Source organism: Drosophila montana, unplaced genomic scaffold, assembly GCF_035044405.1.
Source record: "Drosophila montana isolate Dmon_TW-CO22-7 unplaced genomic scaffold, ASM3504440v1 contig_1455_1, whole genome shotgun sequence".
Taxonomy (NCBI): domain Eukaryota; kingdom Metazoa; phylum Arthropoda; class Insecta; order Diptera; family Drosophilidae; genus Drosophila; species Drosophila montana.
The window spans coordinates 133,324-150,966 of NW_026996406.1; the positions used below are offsets into that span (position 1 = coordinate 133,324).

General features: G+C 42.8%; 1 protein-coding gene across 1 annotated transcript in view; it reads left to right on the plus strand.

Annotated features, from left to right (window-relative positions):
• The first annotated feature begins 3,111 nt into the window (after positions 1-3,111).
• Positions 3,112-17,643, plus strand: part of fng (Fringe glycosyltransferase) — a 33,861-nt gene continuing 19,329 nt past the window's right edge. Inside the window, exons 1-2 of the mRNA XM_064686603.1 lie at positions 3,112-3,466; positions 10,789-11,262. Coding sequence (XP_064542673.1) covers positions 3,335-3,466; positions 10,789-11,262 — 606 coding nt within the window. The 5' untranslated portion in view covers positions 3,112-3,334. The remainder of the gene's footprint in view (positions 3,467-10,788; positions 11,263-17,643) is intronic.

A 17,643-nucleotide genomic window follows, 5' to 3' on the forward strand; every position in this document is an offset into this window, starting at 1 on the left:
TTAATTTTAGAAATCTTTTTGACTCGTGGAGTTGTGACGAAGTATAGCTGCCCTTCAATGTAATTCTCATCGAGCTTGACAAACTAACATTTATATGTCCTAAGCTTAAGGCTGTAGAGAGTTAAGTTGAACTGGGTGAACCCTTCTATGCGATTCTCAAATGCTTTAAAGACATAATATAACATTAAACGTGCCAAAGCACTCAACCAAATTGATATACTTCGTCTGCAGAGAAGCGTACGCTGTGTTGACAGTTATTGATCGATGTTATCGAAAGAACACAATGCTTAAATTAATTTTGATTGCGCCTCTTGCAGCCTTTCAATGAACTTGTACCGGCCAATTGGGCCAAGCTCTTGTAATTTACGTTTATTTTGACTCTAAGAGCCCGTCTAATGGCCAGTGGGCGACGTCTGAATACGCTAACCAATCCGATTCCTCTACAATGCGATTCCCATCAGCTGGGGCACAGCAGCGAGCGTTCCACTAAATGACACTGACTAATTCGGGGTCCATTAATCTTGCGGCTGCTTAGCGTCGAGCCGTGCGTACCATCAATATGCGCATCAAATATCGAGAATGGGAAGACAACACGTTCCGGCCATAGATCGGGCCATGGACTACACATTGATGGATGTTTGTTGGAGCTGTCGGTTCTGGGGCATGGTGGGAGGGGTTTTTTCTCGCTCCGATTTGGTTGGCATTTCGTAGACGCAATCAAGAGGCGTCAGTCAGTCAGTCAGTCAGTCAGTCAGTCAGTCCGTCAGTCAGTCAGTCGCAAATCTGTCAGTCCAAAATGCTTTGCAACAATTGCTTGCCACATGCCGCTGCGCGCCCCTCCCCCCCTTGCTGTTGCATGACTACCGGGCATCATTTTTGCCTGTGCTCCCAAAGTGGAGCCCAGAAATGAACACGTTCAGCGCTTTGGCGCACGCGCGCAGTCGTTGACTCTGTGCCACCCCTCCCCCCATTCCCCCATGCCCCCCTTCCCCCTTGCAACTCTGTGAGCAACCGCAGGGCGTTTGCGCGAACGTTTTCGATTAAGCGACGTCGGAGGCAGCTGCAGCAGCGTGTGCCAGTCGAGCGCAGCGCCAACTGAAGTGCACTCGACCAGGCCGCCAGCTATAGCTGAATCTCTCTAGCTGCAACCAAAGAGGGGATCGGTGGGCAGCGGGGAGGCTGCAGCAACCGGGGCAACCAACGCCTTCGGTTTACATTTTACAATCCTAACAAGGTTTAGGCCAGCGATAAACCTGGCTGCAGCAAGCGGCGCGCCGTGTCTCGGCCAGGCCGAGGACTAGAGTCAGTGGACTGCGAGGCACATGCCACATGCCCCAACCGCAGCAGCTATGCAAACACACACAAGCCGCACACACACACACACACAAACCACACACACATACAGCTGCAGTGGTTCTGTGGCAAGAAAGGTGGTGCTCTAGTGTAGCGTGCAGAACTAAAAGATACCCTGTATTCAGCGACAGTTTATGTTGAGTAGAGGGTAAAGAAAAGTTGTGCTCTAGCAGAGATTTTTAAGTTAAAAGATACCCTGTATTCAGCGACAGTTTGAGCTGTTAGTAAAAAAAAGTTATGCTCTAGTGTAGAGTGCTAAGCTAAGAGATACCCTGTACCCACCTCGAAATGAGGGTGAATGCATTTGTGCTTTCATTTATTAAATAAAAAAAATTAAATTATTATTATTTAATTTAATGAAATTCAAAAAATTATATAAAATAAACTAAATAAATAATATTACCAAAAATCAAGGCTATAATAATGCTTGCTTTTTTTTTAGAATTTTCGGATAGTATAGAAATCTTGGCCAAATCCTTAGCTACCCCCTTTCAGCAAACTTTCGAGTACAGGGTATAAAAATTGCACATTAAAAATGAGGCATGAGGAGCAACGACGTTGGTTAACAGGCATTTTTGGTGGAGCGAGACGCGCGGAGCGCGGGCGAGCGGGTAGACGATGTCTTTTTTTTCCCTCCAGTTGGCAGAACAAGGTTGGCCGCCCTGGCAGTGGGACAGGCGTAGAGCGCGGAGCAGGCCGGGTTCGGGCCTCTTTAAATGCAATTCAGGCGAAAGGCGCACAAAGGGACAGCGAACAAGATGCCGAGTTGCTGATTGTGCGAGCAGCGCAGTCAGCGTCAACGTTGCCAGCCGCACAGCCGCAAGAGCTTTTGTCGCCGGCACAAACATGGAATATGACAGGCCATGCAGAGCAGGGGGGGAGGTGGACTAGAGAGAGAGAGAGGGGGGGGGGGTAAAAAGGTGCGGGGGCAATGGCATGCAAAGCATTGTCAAGAAAAGCGACAAAAACGGAACGAACCAAGTGCATGTGAGTATGTGTGTACGTATGTGTGTGGGCAGTAACTGCGACTGCGACTGGGACTGCGGCAGAGGCAGAGGCCCGAAACAATGGCGACAATAAAAATGCGATCGCACAACATGCTCCACAGATAAAAGAACGCAAAGTGACAACGAACAACTTTTAATGGAATTGTCGTCGGCTGCCGGCTCGTTGGCTGCGCGAGGGGGTGGGAAGAGTAAGCAGCGGGGGCTGCACAAAAATAGATATGCACTCAGAGGCTCTGCTGCCGCTGTTGTTTATGTCTGCAGGTCGCGTGCAAGGACGTGCCAGCAGGATAACAGCTAACAGAGAGACAATGCGAAAAAGAGAGAGAGCGAAAAGAGAGAGAGAGAGAGCGAGCGAGAGCGAGTTAGTGCAGCAGCGCTAACGCCCACGATTTGCGCACGTTGCGTTACACCCGATCATCGCCTTCGGCAGCTACTGTGGCACATGCCGAGGCGGAACTAACCAGTCAACGAGCAAAACCCAACCGACCGCTCTCTCGTGCTCCCATTGGAAAAATGCAATTGCTGAGAGAGAGAGCGCGCGCGCAGAGCGCAGATCGTTCGCTTGCTATCTCTGTTGCGCGGCAGCAGCATGCGCGCATCGCTTCCAATTGGAGCAGCGTTGCGCGCGTGCGCTCTCGCTCGCACGCTCAGTTGCGCTCGCGTCGAGTGGTCTTGCAGGTTTCGCTGCGTTTGTTTTGTTTACGGTTTTCGCTGGAAAGCCAAGCTGAGCTCGTCGTCAGTTGCCTAGCAAACTCGCCCCAAGCAAGACGTACGCGCGCGTGCCGCTTGCACAATACGTGAGTTTTCGTAAAAAAAAACCGCTGACAAAACTGTGCATTTTCCAAAAGTGAAACAATATAAAAACTGTAGTTGGCCAAATTTGGAAAATAAAATAATTAAACTGACGTGCAAATAGTGTCCATCGCTTATCGATTCGATCGCACGATCGATGTTCGCGTAGTGGCCGCCAGCATATGATGAGCCTGACTGTTGTCTCGCTGCCGCAACGTTACAAACGCCTCCTGCAAGCGATGACACTCGCCGTTGCCGTCGTCTACATGACACTTCTGCTCTATCAGAGCGCCTACGGATATCCGGGCCTGCAAGTGAGTCTGCTGCTCTGCTGTGCGCTCTGCCACAGATCGTCGTTTTGCGTGGGTGTTGCCACAAACGGGGAGTCGCAAGCTCGTAAATTGTTGTCATACGCAGCACACAATGCCCCCTACTTCCCCCTGCACCCTACTCCTGTTCGCATTTGCATGATTCTGCGCCCCCGGCTCAATCTGCTGCTGCTGCTGCTGCCCTCTTCCCTCGTCGCCCGCTCCGTTTCGTGCACTTTCATAAATCAACGCTGGCGACGTTTGCGCAGCTGAGCATGCGTCTCTCTCCAACTCTCCAACTCTCCTGCTGCTTCCTTTTCATCTTCTTCACAAACCTTTTTGCGCCCTTGCCAATGTCTCCTGCTTCTTCTTCTTTGCCTTGCATATAAAACAGTTTTTCGGTTGTTGTTTTTTTTTGTTTTGCCGTCGGCAGCGCGTCGCCAAAGCTTTCAGTGTAGCCACACCCCCTCCCCCCCCCCCCCCCCCTTCTCCTTTGCCTTTGTCTTTGTATACTCCTGAGTCTGTTTATTGTTGTTGTTGTTTTTTTTGTTTTTGATTTTGCATAAATTTCTGTGTAATAAAATATTCTGCGCTAATATTACAAGAGCTGCAACGGAATGCAGACCTCGTTCGGGGTCGGAATTGACTGCAAGAGCGCATATATGTATCTATATATGTATCTGGATACATATGCATATTTTAATTATTATTATAATACTGTCTAGACTCTAGTTGATGAGCTTGATTACAGTTCCAGGGCTGGAATAGGATATTTTTAGACGTCCAAAGTTTTTACAATCTTCACTTTATGCTTGGAATCCCTAAGAGATTATATATTGTTTAGGTATAGTACGATTCCACATATTTGAGCTAAAATGGTTTAATCGAAACATTGTTTCGACATGTATGTATCGTTATGTATATCGTATCGTATATCGTATGCTTTGTATTTGTAGACAAAGTATCGATATTTTGTAATTTGCGATAACCTCAAATTATTTTTTTGACATAACCTAAAGTTGTTTATGTGATCTTAAAATTGCATAAATATCCATTTAAAACAGATTTTTTTATTTTTTCCAACTTAAATATTGCTGCAATTCCAAAAATGTCAGCATTTTTTGATTCTATATAAATCTTTAGAAACTTTTCTTAAATAGAGAGATCTGTTCTAGGAATAATCCTTGAGATTTACTTTGATTCTATGGGGATCTTCTCAAAAAATTCCAAGTTTGGCTTAGGAATGAACCGTATTATAACAAAATAATAAAAACCCTGGTATTTTTCTATGCCCACGAATAGCTATGTAAATATTAAAACAACCTCGAAACCCGGCTTAGGTCCGCAATGCAAATATGGAAATCAGCCGGATTTGATGTCTATATAATGGACATATGTAGCTGACACAAGAAGTAGCTTAACTAACTGAGTTCTTGTATAAACAATTTGGTTGTTTTTCAAAATTTTGACCAAATATGAGTTTAGAAGGTTTGCCACATCGGCTTACTATAAGTATAAACATGGAAGTCAGCCGGATCGAGTGACTATATCATATAGCTGATATAAGAACTAACGCTTGAAACTGAGTTTTTGTCTAAACAATTTGGTTTTTCAATATATCTTGACTAAACATTAGTTTCGAAGGCTTCCCATATAGGTTTACTACAAATATTATGATGTTATTAATCTGTCTATATATCCATGTAATATTCTCCTATCATTAAAATAATAAATAAAAATAATCACATCTGTCATATGTTTGCAAGGCCATTTAATTTTCGGTACTCCGCAGAAAAAATGAAATATGAATTTGTCACTTAGTCAAACGAATTTCTTGACATATTCTATGCTATTTTCTTCGTGTTTTGGCAACATTTCTATAGCTGACTCTCAAGTCTGCCAGTTTGCTTATTTGAATATATTTTTTATATATTATTTTTTTCGCCGGAAGTTGCCCGCTTGTCGCTGACTTCATTAGAAATAGCCGCATGCAAATGCAGGCTTTTATTATTCATTTTATTTCTTATGCCTCTATTAAAACTTCTAGAGGCTTAATTCAAATTGTCGGATGAATCATATTCAGGCTGGCAAATGCTTGAAAAAGTGCCTTAGTTTGGGCCATATTCTAGAGTTTCTTAGCCTGGCTAGCTGGCCAGTTTATTTGCCTAAGCAATAATTAAAAACCTAATGAAGTTTTAATGTAGACCAAGTTGCTCGTTTTGTTGTTGTTGTTGTTGTTGTTGCCTAACCGGAAAAGGGGCCGCAATGAGTGGCATGTAGAATACTTGGTATTCTCATATATAAGACTCTGTCCAAATGCTGAATTGGACTTTATTTTATTGTTGTTGTTGTTGTTGCTGTTCTTGGATTTCAATTGAAGTCGCTGCTCGTTGAGGTCTGTGACTTCTGTCAGTTCATTTGTTGTTGTTGTTGTTGTTGTTGTTGTTGTTTGTGTGACCACAAAATGTGCAATGTGATGTAGAAATTATTATAATTTTCCAAATGTTGCGCAAACTCCTGACGTTGTTGTTGTTGACTTGTTTGTTTCGCGGAAAAGACTTTTGAATTGGGCTTGGTCCGATAAAAGCGACGCATTGTCCACTGCTCGAATGACCGACACACTAAAAACCCCCGACCTGCCCCGCCCCCGCCCCCCCTCCACCCCATGCCACTCCTCGACCCCGAAACATGTCGCGTGTGGCTGACGCATAAATCATACAGAAATATATAATCGATAAATGAATTTGTTTATGCGAATTTGTTTAAAGTGGCGCGGCGAATGTGCGCGCGTATTCGCTGGCCTTTGATTGATTCGTGTGGTGCGCTATGCGCATGCCTAAATACACTACAACAACAACAACAATTGAGACAACAACAACAACAACAGCAACAACAATTGCAACACGTAACAAACAACTCATGACTGCTTCGCATGCAAATCAACAGGCAACACGAAGACAAAGCCAAAAAAAAAACAACTTTAAAAATGAAACAAAGGTGCTCTATAAGAGCTCGCACGACTAGCTGATACCCTGTACGAGGCAGCAACGTGTTGCAGTCGTGCTTATTTCAAAAAAGGTTGGAGACACAGACACATAGATACCCTACATTCAGCGCACTTTGGTGATGAAAATGGGAGTCTTAAATAACTTTTTGATATATTTTTGAATTTTTCTGATATTTTGAGAGTTTAAGATTATATTAAGATTTATGAAGACTATATAAATTTAATCGTAGTATGAACTACGTTAAAAATGTGACCAAAAAATTGGCATTATTTTCAGCTGTGTAATAAGAAGGGATTATATATCGGGCAATACTTCTATAGTTGCGCTGCTTATAAAATATGAGAGTATATATTTGATATGATTTATGAGTTTTGCCAAATATCGATCAGCTATTTTGGTTATAATATGAACAAGTAGAGTGAATGTAGAAGAGACACCTTTTCGAAAGGACAAAGAGCATAGATATTTCCAATTTCATATCTCTAGGTCTGATAAGCTCTGCGGGACATTACACGATCAAGATCCGAAGGTTCGAAGATGCAAATACCAAACTTATACATAAATTTGTCACAAAATGTATTTATGTGTCATACATTCCTTGACTTTGATTATTTATTATAATTTAAATATGATATATATACTTTATAAACTTAATATATATATATTTTTATATGAGTTCTTGAGTCCGCCTTTTTCCTCATTCCTCTCCTTTTTCTCTTTCTTTAACAGATCAGACTAACGATAATTCCTCATTGCTTGTAATCAACATGTGTCTCATACTCCCATCTTATATTTATACTCTTATACTTTTATACTTATACTCTTATACTCTTATACTTATAATCTCCATGTGTCTTTTGGCACATTATCACCAAAATGGGTATACCCTTTTGTTTATAGCCAACTTATTAATGGGTATATGAAATCCTCTCAAAGTTTTTGATTCCTGTTTGCGCGCAGGTGCCGCTGGCTGCAGCTGCAACTGTTGCTGCCTCAGTTCCAGCTCCTGCTGCTGCTCCAACTTCCCCTCCATCAACTCCTTCCCCCCCTATTCTACCCTGAACATAATCAGTTGTTCAGTTTGTGTTGGCGAGCACCAAAAAGTTGACGACACTAAGCCGCCAGCAAGTGTCCGATAAAAGTTGCAGCTGAAATGTATCTGAGAGATACTCAGAGATACTCTGTGTATCTTTGTAGCTGCAGCTGAGCAGCTGAGTAGCTGCTGAGAGCTGCTGCTGGTCTTTGGTGGTCGGCTTTTTACTTAATTGAGCAGCGCCCGAACGAGCTGCCTTTCTGTGTGCATGTGAGTTTGTTCGTTTTGTATCTTATCGTAGATTTGTATCTTCGGGTTTAATATTGTTAAAGCGGCGTTTTAATGAAGATTTAAACGCGCCAACACACGCGCAACTTGACGTGGCAAATGGAATCATTTTGGCTCGAATTGCTTTTCATTAATCTCCCCCCCCCCCCCCCCCCCTTTGTCTCTACCTCTGCCTTTTGTACTATTAATTGACTTGGCAATTGTTTATAAACATATTAATCATGTCCATAATGAAGCGTTACACAATTGTTGCGCCGCTTGGGCCACGATGTGTGTGTGTGTGTGAAATTTGGACAATGACAACAAACGCCTGCGCGACGCGCACTCTTTTACCTTTTGTGCTACCCTGCACAAGTTACAAAGGGGTATGCTGGTTTAGCAGGCAGAAAGAGGCAACTCGTTATTCAACAAAGTTAAGTAAACGTAGAAATGCCCTTAAAAGTTGCTTGAAGTTTGGCAAAAATAATACAGAATATTATTGGAAATATTTAATGTTTATTTTCTGTAGCTCAGCTAACTCGCAGCTGTTTACAGGGTATCTGCTAGAGCTGCACACACGCGCCTTATGGGCACCCTTAGGTGCCTGTTGCTGTTGCTGCTGTTGTTGTGAACGAGCATGTATCTTTTATATTGTATCTTGTATCTTGTAGCTGTTTTGTGTGTGCGCAGGCGTGCTTGACAGTTCGTATAGATACACACACACACACACACACACACACATGTACATTTATCTGGAGGGAGGCACACGTGTCGCCAAGTTTCTCTCGGCAATTGCATTTGGCGCAGAGCTCACGTTCGACTAATTCGACGACGAGCTTGTTAAAGCCGCGCCCCCCGCCCCGCCCACCTCTTTTGGTATTTTTGCATACATTAGCTGCAGTTGCAGTTGCATCAGCTGCAACTGGTTCACATTCTAATCTATGCAAGGCCCATGCATGCCTTCGCCTTGGCAACTTGTTGTTGACTCAATTGGCTTTTAGCCGGATTTGCTCTTAGCCAGATTTTCTGTTTTTTGTTTTTTGCAAGTCGCTTTCACTGCTGCGTCGCGGGTCACGACTTTAGCTTATCGCGCCGCTGCTTGCGATAAATTAATTAATATTTTTCGAGCTCTCTTTAATCACTTTCGTCTCGTACTTTCCACCTGTCAACGACTGCCTTTGACTGCGGCTCATTAGGCGGTAGCTCAACTTCTGCTTTTTTTCTGAGAGTTTTCTTTCCTTTCCCCCCCCCCCCCTCCTCTCTCCATCACTTTTGTCTGCCTACTATCAGATAGTTGGGCCATTATATTGAACACCGTTTTTCGATCGTGCCGCAATAAAAATGTATGAGCCAAGTCTTTAGGCTCTATCAAGCATACAATATCGTGTGAAGCTGAGAAGCCACAGTTGCTGAAGACCCGTTTACCATGTAATAAAAAGACAAGTGGACGATGAGCTAAGAGGGAGGGGGAAGAGGGGGGGGGGGCTGTGGAGGGGGCAGTCAGCGCTCAAAGTAGAAATGTTTCCATTTTCAGATCCAATGAATGAGCTATAACAGAGCTATAACTGTAAGAGGCTCTGCAGAGAGAGAGAGAGAGCGAGAGAGCGAGAGGGAGAGAGGGCGAGAGTGGGAGTGGGAGAGTGACAGACTAGAAGATACTCTGCATACGCAGATTCGTATTTATAGGGATAAGACATCATATCTTACGAGATATCTGGGCTGTTATACAAAAGACACAAGTCCCTGCGAAATTATGTCAAAGGTTTAAAGGTCGTATCACCCTGCGGAGATAAAATCATGAAAGTCTTACTTCGAGTTTACTTTGCAATTTTGGACCGAGCGAGAGAAGCATTCAAAAAGCAAAGGATTCTGGATGTGTGTATGCTAAAGGGAACCTATATGCTAAGTTTAAAGATCTCTAGATCTTTTTGTGAGAAAGATATCAGAAAAAGAAGCAATTGGAATGTATTTTTGTCAGTTTTTTGTTGTATATGTCATTAAAAGTATCTTATTATGCATATAGTATTCATGTCTCTAGCTCTGAGAAATATATTGATATATATCAATCAAAGTCGATATACATATATCGACTTAAGTAAAACGTATTAAAGTATCTCTAACTTGACTTGAGCTGCGCATGCCTTTGGCTAAATTGTGCCCACTGCAGCTGCTCTCCAATAATTTAAATGCGTCAATATAACCTTATTTAGCCACTAATGAGTACAGGGTATTTGAAGTCTTTACAAATGCGTAGTTTAGTTTCTGTTAAGGTCAAGAGGAGCAGCGGAAGTGCCTGCTGTGCGCGTTGATTTGCATAGCGGAAAAGTTCGACCAAATTAACACTTGGCAGCGTCTCCCTCCCCTCCCCTACCCCCCGCTCCTTGCCCTTCACTCGAGCCCACACTTCAGGCCGAGGCTTGAAAGGCCTTTTATCAGCTCACTTCAATCAAACTCAAATCAGATTCCAAATTTCCCAAACTTCAAGACGTTGAGAGAGAGGGAGAGGGAGAGGGACGGAGAGGGGGAGCTCCATTAAAAGCAGTTGAAGAATTGCCGCACAACAAAGGCAAATGAACCTGTTATCAGTGGAAATTAATCAAGAGGGGCGCACTTAGGGGCGGGGCGGGGGGGGCGTGCGGCCAGGGGCTGCTGGCAAAAAAAAAAAGGGGCACAGACCGAAGCTTGGATTTCAAGTCTGGCCCGATCTTTATTTAGTTTTTTTTCTATCATGTTGCCCGTTTGTTTGCGTTTTGTTTGCTCTTACTCAGCATTTTTATGGCGCTGTGATTGCTGCTGCTGCTTCTTCCTCTTATTCTTCTTCTTCTGTTTGTTGTTGTTGTGCCGCAGTCGCTTATTTGTTTGCCATTGTTGTTTACCATTGGAAGTTCGCCTTTGTTTGCCAGGTGAAAATGCCTGCAGCAGCAGCAGCTCTTCACATTTTTATCGCGCGCGATTTACACAACAAATTTTAGCCCCAACTCTAACCCCCCGCTCTCTTTCTTTCTCTTTCTCTCTTACAGCTGCAGCCGCAGTCGCAGCTGGATGGCAATGAACCTGCCGCAACGACCACACAGCAGCTGCAGCAGCAGCAGCTCCACTCGCTGCCGCCCACACAGTCTGTGGCTGCCTCCGCCTCCGCCTCCTCACCACCTGCCTCCGCCTCCTCGCTGCCCGCCTCCTCGCCGGTTGCTGCTGCTGCGGTGGCCACGCCCATAACGCCGTCGCTGATCATTAGGAAGGACATCCATAGCTTCAATTTCAGCGATATTGAGGTCAGCGAAAGACCCGCTGCCACGCTGCTGACAGAGCTGGCACGGCGCAGCCGGAATGGAGAGCTGCTCCACGATCTGTCGCAGCGCGCGGTGACAGCGACGCCGCAGCCGCCGACGACAGAGTTGGATGACATTTTCATCAGTGTGAAGACGACGAAGAACTATCACGATACGCGACTGGCGCTGATCATCAAGACGTGGTTCCAATTGGCGCGCGATCAGGTGAGGTCAAAATCCGAAAAAGTTACCCAGCAATTAGCCAGATGCGACAGGTCGATTAGTTAGTTCGAGCAATTTGCCAGCTCCGCGTGGGCGACAATTGGCAAATGAGAAAAAAAAGCAACCAAAAGGTCGCGATCCGATTGAGATCTAAGTTGTCCGGCGATTGGTTTCGACTGCGATTTCAGTTTGTTTTTTCCTTATTTTATTTATACTCTTTATAATTGTATTTTATTTGTATTTTTTTGGGGCTTGGCGCATTTGCATAATGAGTTTTTAAGCTGTTTGAATTGAATTCGGTTTTTTTACGATTTATGATTTTGTGGCCGCCGCTTAATTGGCTATAAAAATGTCTTCATAAGCCAACAACAAAAAAAAACTCGCAAATAAACGAGCTTAACTAAATAATGTTGACGATTATAATGGGCTTTGATACCCTGTAGCGGAGGGCAGGCGTGAGGAGGTTAAGAGCTTAAAGAGATGTCTAAAAAGCAGTCAAAGGCAGCTAGAAAAGATAATTTAGCTGATTAAAAGCTAACAGCTGGAGTTAGTTTAGTTAAACCCGACTAACTAAGTGAAGTCAAAGATTATGGCAGTTAGAACTGGGAAATTTGGTATGCGAATGCTGTATACCCTTAGAAAGTCACATATAATGCCATGAAAGTCATATAATTTGTATAAAGCAAGCGATAAAATATCGATCGAGTATATAAATTAATGGTTTTATACGAAATATAAACTGCTTTAAGGCTTAAACTTTGGAATCTTTTATAAAAAGCTATTAATAAGAACAATAAAATAAATAAGATTAATCGGAATATTTTTAAAGTGAAGCTATATAGACAACAATTCGTTCGAGTCTTATCGACTTGATAAAATATCGATATTCGATAGATTAGAGCTAAGTCGTCAGACCTCGGTTCGAGATCACAATTCATCAGAATTGTGTCATTTGAATTATATTAAGACTTTCTTGCTAATAAATAATATATGCAAGTAAAGTCGCACAAACTCTTCCCCGACCGATTGACCCTATATGATAGTACCTGCCTGATCCTACATGATATAGTTCCTAGCTATTATTATAATAGGATCCGATATCCGATTTAGGGATATTTTAGTCTGTCTCAACGAAGCGTTGACATTAGATCGATTGGTTGTAAAACGATTTGTTGTATACATAGCTTTATTATTTAGGTTATTCCGATCCAACTTATCAACATCGCACTATATATCTAGCTCAAATATCTAAATATCATATATGTAGCTCTAATTGGAACAAACGGTTGTGAAAATTGAGTTTTGTGTAAAAAATCTTGTTTGTTTTTTGTAGATAACTTAAATAATCTGTTTGCTTGCAGCAAGTTGGGTTTAGGATTCATAGAGGGATATTTTTGTATATCTATACATATCTAATTGTGTGTGTGTGTGTGTGTGTGTGTGTGTGTGCTGTGTGTGTTGTTGTGTTGCTTTTGGCGCTTCGTCTCGCTGACTTTTTTGTGCCAACTTATGCAAAATCACGCGTCACAAATGTGTTTTGTTATTGTTTTACAGGGAACTGCGGGCAAAGTACCAAAAAAATAATACAAACAAAATAAAAACAAAACAAAAAACCACATAAATAAATAAGTCGCCGCACACACACATGTGTGTGTGTTTGTGTGTGTGTGCGAGTGTGTGTTTTTAACTATTCAAAATTGTTGAAATGCCCGACAGGCACGTTTCAGGCTTTGGCTGCAATGCTGCAACGGTTCGGGGCAGACGTGCAACGAGCTGCAGTCAGTGTTTATTTTGATTGGCGAGCGTAGAGCGAGGGGGGGGGGTTGGTTGCAACAGGGGACTGCAGGGGGAGGTGAGGCCTTTTAAGTGCCTAGACAATTTGAGCTGCCATATCGAGTTTGTAGTTTTCACACTATTAAAGGAGCTGGCACAGCATTTGGCCCGAACTGGTCGTTGGTCAGCTGCAGCAGCAATTCGCAGCAGCAACTGTTGCCGGTGAGTGCAGCAGCAACATGCCCCACTGACAGCTACAGCAACATGCAACAATTGGCCAGCAAGTTTGATTTGCTTCAAGTTGCTGCTGCTGCAGGCAGCCAATTATTTTGATGCGACCAACAGCAATGTGGAGCAGCGACAGCAGCAGCAACAGCAGCAGCAACATCTAGAAAATGCGTTCAATTTGATTGGTTTGTGCTGCATTTGAAAACTATTTGTTGGCTGCCCCATGTTGCTGCCTCTGTTGCACATTATAAACGCTTGATTAATGTGCCTCTTGGTGCACAGCTTTCAGCTTCATTCCACTTCACTCCACTTCACTCCACTTCGCTGCCCGCTGCTCGCCTTAAAAGGCCAATGGCAACAGCAACGAGTCTTCAAACGCAGCTCAACTCAACTCCAGCCAGCTCTTAACTTGGGTGCATTGGTCAGCTTTTTCCTATAGATCAGACATGAGTTGTAGTAGAAGTAGAGGAAGAAATTGCGGAGGAAGAAGAGGAGACTATAATGACTTTTTAACTCAATATGTAACAACTGCAAGCAAACAAGTTCGCATTGAAGATCCATAGAAATGGAATGGTGCACTCAGAGAAAATGCTGTAAAGATCCATAAAATGGAATAGACTAGTTCATACACTCGGAGAAAAGACTCTGTTCTTAACTCAAAATTAACTCGAATAGAATTTAGGACTTTTCGTTCTTGCAATTTGTTGTACATTTAAGTTTTAAATATTCTTGACAGTATATCTTGATGTTGCATTGGGAATATGTCTGCCCATTTCTTTGACTGCATACAGGGTATTCCTATAGGTTAGACATTAGATGAAGCAGTAGAAAAATAGACTATAATAAGTTTTTAACACAATATGTAACAATTAGAGAAAAACCCTGTACTTAACTCAAGCATTAATGGAATATAGTTTATGACGTTTTATTCATGAAAGCACATTTCAATTTTATTTATATATAAAGCCAGACTTGGGAGTTGCTTAGTATTGCTTTTGGCTGCGAAATGTCTATCCTATATGTCTTTCTGCTTCTTTGACTGTTTACAGGGTATTCCAAAGCAACATTTTATTTAATTTTCATAATTAAATGTATTAAATAATTTGGGAAGCAACTCGTTTTTGTCGACCATTAATAAAACAATATATAAATAAGATCTGCTCTCATAAGACGTATATGTAATACATATCTAGATATAGATATCTATGGATATAGTGAACTAGGTATATTTGCTTACTCTTAAGGCATTTAGTATATATATCAAGCCCGATCACATCAGTTCTCTATAACATTAAGTTATCGTTAGTTATCGTAGATAATAATCAAGCTATCATAGATAATAATCCATGCGAACTGAGGATGATTGCAATATATCTGATTAAAAGTCTTCCTTACTTCTTGACCAGATCAGCTTATTATACCCTAGACTTGGCTTGGCAGCATTGCAGGGCATTTAAGTTTCCATATGACTTACATAAACTTCGCCTAATCTTTCACACACATCAAAAAATTGCAGTTAGTTCAATCTTGTTTAGATGGATTCGATAGACAATTTCGAATGCATTTGCTGTTGCCAAGTTGCAAGTTCCCGGTTGCCCGTTGAGAAATGGCCAAGTGGCATTCAAATTATTCATGCAACAAACAAATGAGCATAAATTACTGACAGTTGCCGCCGCAACGGGGCGACTTTGATTGAACGCTTTTCGCCAAATATGCAAAATGCGGAAAATTGCGACAATGCAGCTTCAGCTACCGTGCTGTGCGAGTGTGTGTGTGTGTGTGTGCGAGTGTGTGTGTGTGGCAGTTGTCTGGCAGGTTTGTCAGCCCGTCTGGCAGTTCGCTTAGTTAGCATCAGTTTTGCTTTTGGCCAAGTTGCCTGCTGCCTGCACACAGAACGCATGTCAAATGTCGACGGGCAACTCTCTTCGGACTTTATGCAGATAAATCGCAGACACAGGTTGACACTGGCTCGGCTCGGCTCGAGTGGGTGGCTCGATTGTCAATGGTTCGTTTGTCAGTTTCTGCTTTTTGTCAGTTTCTGCTTTTTAGTTTTTAATGATGCGCCGTGTGGCACTTATTGAGCGTTTGTCAGTGGCAGCAACAGCAGCAGCAGCAGCAACAGTTGCTGAAATGTCTTCCCGGAAAACATTTGCTCGCCTTGTACCAAGTCACCTTTTTTTTTTTAAATGCTTTATGTGCTGTCTGTGTGTGTGTGTGTGTGTGTGTGTGTGTGTCGGCTCACATTTTATTGGCCACAACAAGCACAAATGTCGTTAAATTTTCACTGGACAAGCGCTGCCGCCTGCCCCCCAACAACTTTATACCCCGTTCACAAAGTGCAATGGGGTATATGGCTTTTTATATGCAAGGTCTTGCCAGCCACGCGCACAGTTTTAAGTATCAGCAACATTTAGCAGCCAGTTTAAATATAAGCTTGCTTTAAGTCCACAAATATCCAAATGAACAGTTTAATTCTAATGTAGCTTTCTCTGCTGGACTGGGAACAGAGTATTGCTCAGTCGACTATATTCGACTCTGTCGCTCTGTCTTGGCCTATTTGCGCTTTGTACTCGCAATGCGTCATGTCCAGCGCGTTTGACTGCCTAAAGCCTCGGCTCCTTTTCTCATTAACTTGGCTAAGCCTTGGCCAGCTGTCCCCCCACCCCCCCCCCCTTCTCTCTCCTTCAACCGTTAACTGTCAAGCAGACAACGCTGAGTCACTTTGCGGCAAGTTGACAGGCTTAGCGAGAGCTCCAGGTGCAGCTCCAGCTCCAGCTCCAAGTGCAACTTCTGCACGATTCTGCGACTGCAGCCAGGTTCTGGTTGCAGTTGAGGCCAGTTCTGCTTAGGCTTTAAGTTGTCAGCGGCTCATAAATATGAAAAGAGCAAATGACAGTTGTCATACGCGAGCAGCTCCCCCCCCCTCTCTCTCTCTCCCCCGCTGCTCTTTTGCTTGGGGATCACGCGGCGTATGCGCGATGAGCCGCATGGCAATTAAAGCTCAATTGACAGCACGTCCAAAGTGTGCCGCCAACGCACACACACGCACACACACGCACACACACGCACACACACACACACACACACACACATTTACACCCTCTCTCTCTTTCTCTCTCTCTCTGTCTCTCCCTTTCTCTCTCTCTCTGTCTCTCCCTTTCTCTCTTTCTCTCTCCCAGCCCGTGCCGTCGCTTTTGATTGCGTTCACTTTGGGGTTATCGTTTTTTGTTTTTTTGGCGGCCTTTTCAATGCGCTTCAATTTAATTTAATTCGCAATAAATTGAAATATTTTCCATTGTTGTTTGTTGTGCGCGCACAAACGACACAATTTTTTTTTATGTGCTCTGCTGTGTGCTGCCACGCCCACGGCCCAGCCCCCCCGTCAAGCCCGCATGGAACTTCCTTTTTAATTTTGCATCATTTTATATGCCGTTTGCCTGCACAGTGCCTGCAAATAAGCAGCGTACACTTTTGAGCCAATTATTGTCCATTTAATATGAGCTCAATTACAAGCAGAAGAAGCAGCAGCAGCAAGAGGCGAATTTAATTATTTTCTTCAGTTGCAGATACAAATGCATCTTTAGCTGTTGCAGATAAAGTATCTTCATATCTTATAGATACCCGCACTATGTCCATCTCTTTCTTTCTTTTACATCGACTTGACTGAGCCGCCAATCAAATACAAATCAGCTAATTGATACATTTCGAACTCCTTTGCCCAGCGACGCCTCATTAACCAAAAGTATCTCAACATTTAACGCACGCCCCGAAACATTTCTTGTTGCCTAAGGTTACCTTCTCGAAGCGGAGGGGCAGGGGTGCGGGGTGTAAGACGCACAACAGCCTATAATTAAAATGTGAACCTTTTGTGGTTTTTCTGGCTGCCTGACTTCAAAATAGCCGAACTGCGATTACGCAAATTGGGCCACGCCCTCAATTTGTTTACTTTGTGGCGGCTGTTGCGATCAAGTCGGAATTTCAATTTCAGAAAAAATTACAACATTCAAGTTGACTGACAACGATTTTCGTTGGCTTAATAATTAATAATTTCCGAGTGTTGCCAGAGTTATAGAGAAATTTGAAGAACTCAATTACGCGGCATAGATTCTCATGTTTGTTAACTTTTTGTTCAGGCTTTTCCTTTTGGAGACTTTCTTTGTCTACATTTTATTTATTCGTAAAAATAAAATGTATTAAAATATTTTCGCACTTTCTTTGTTTGTAAATTTGTTATTTGTAAATTGAATTTTTAGTTCGGGATATAGATATTTTTTTTAATAGATTGTGGCGGGTTTCCAAATAGGTATGAAATGCTTTTTAGATACACTTGGGTCAACTTTCTTTTACTTTATATATATAAATATATATATATATATCTTAAAC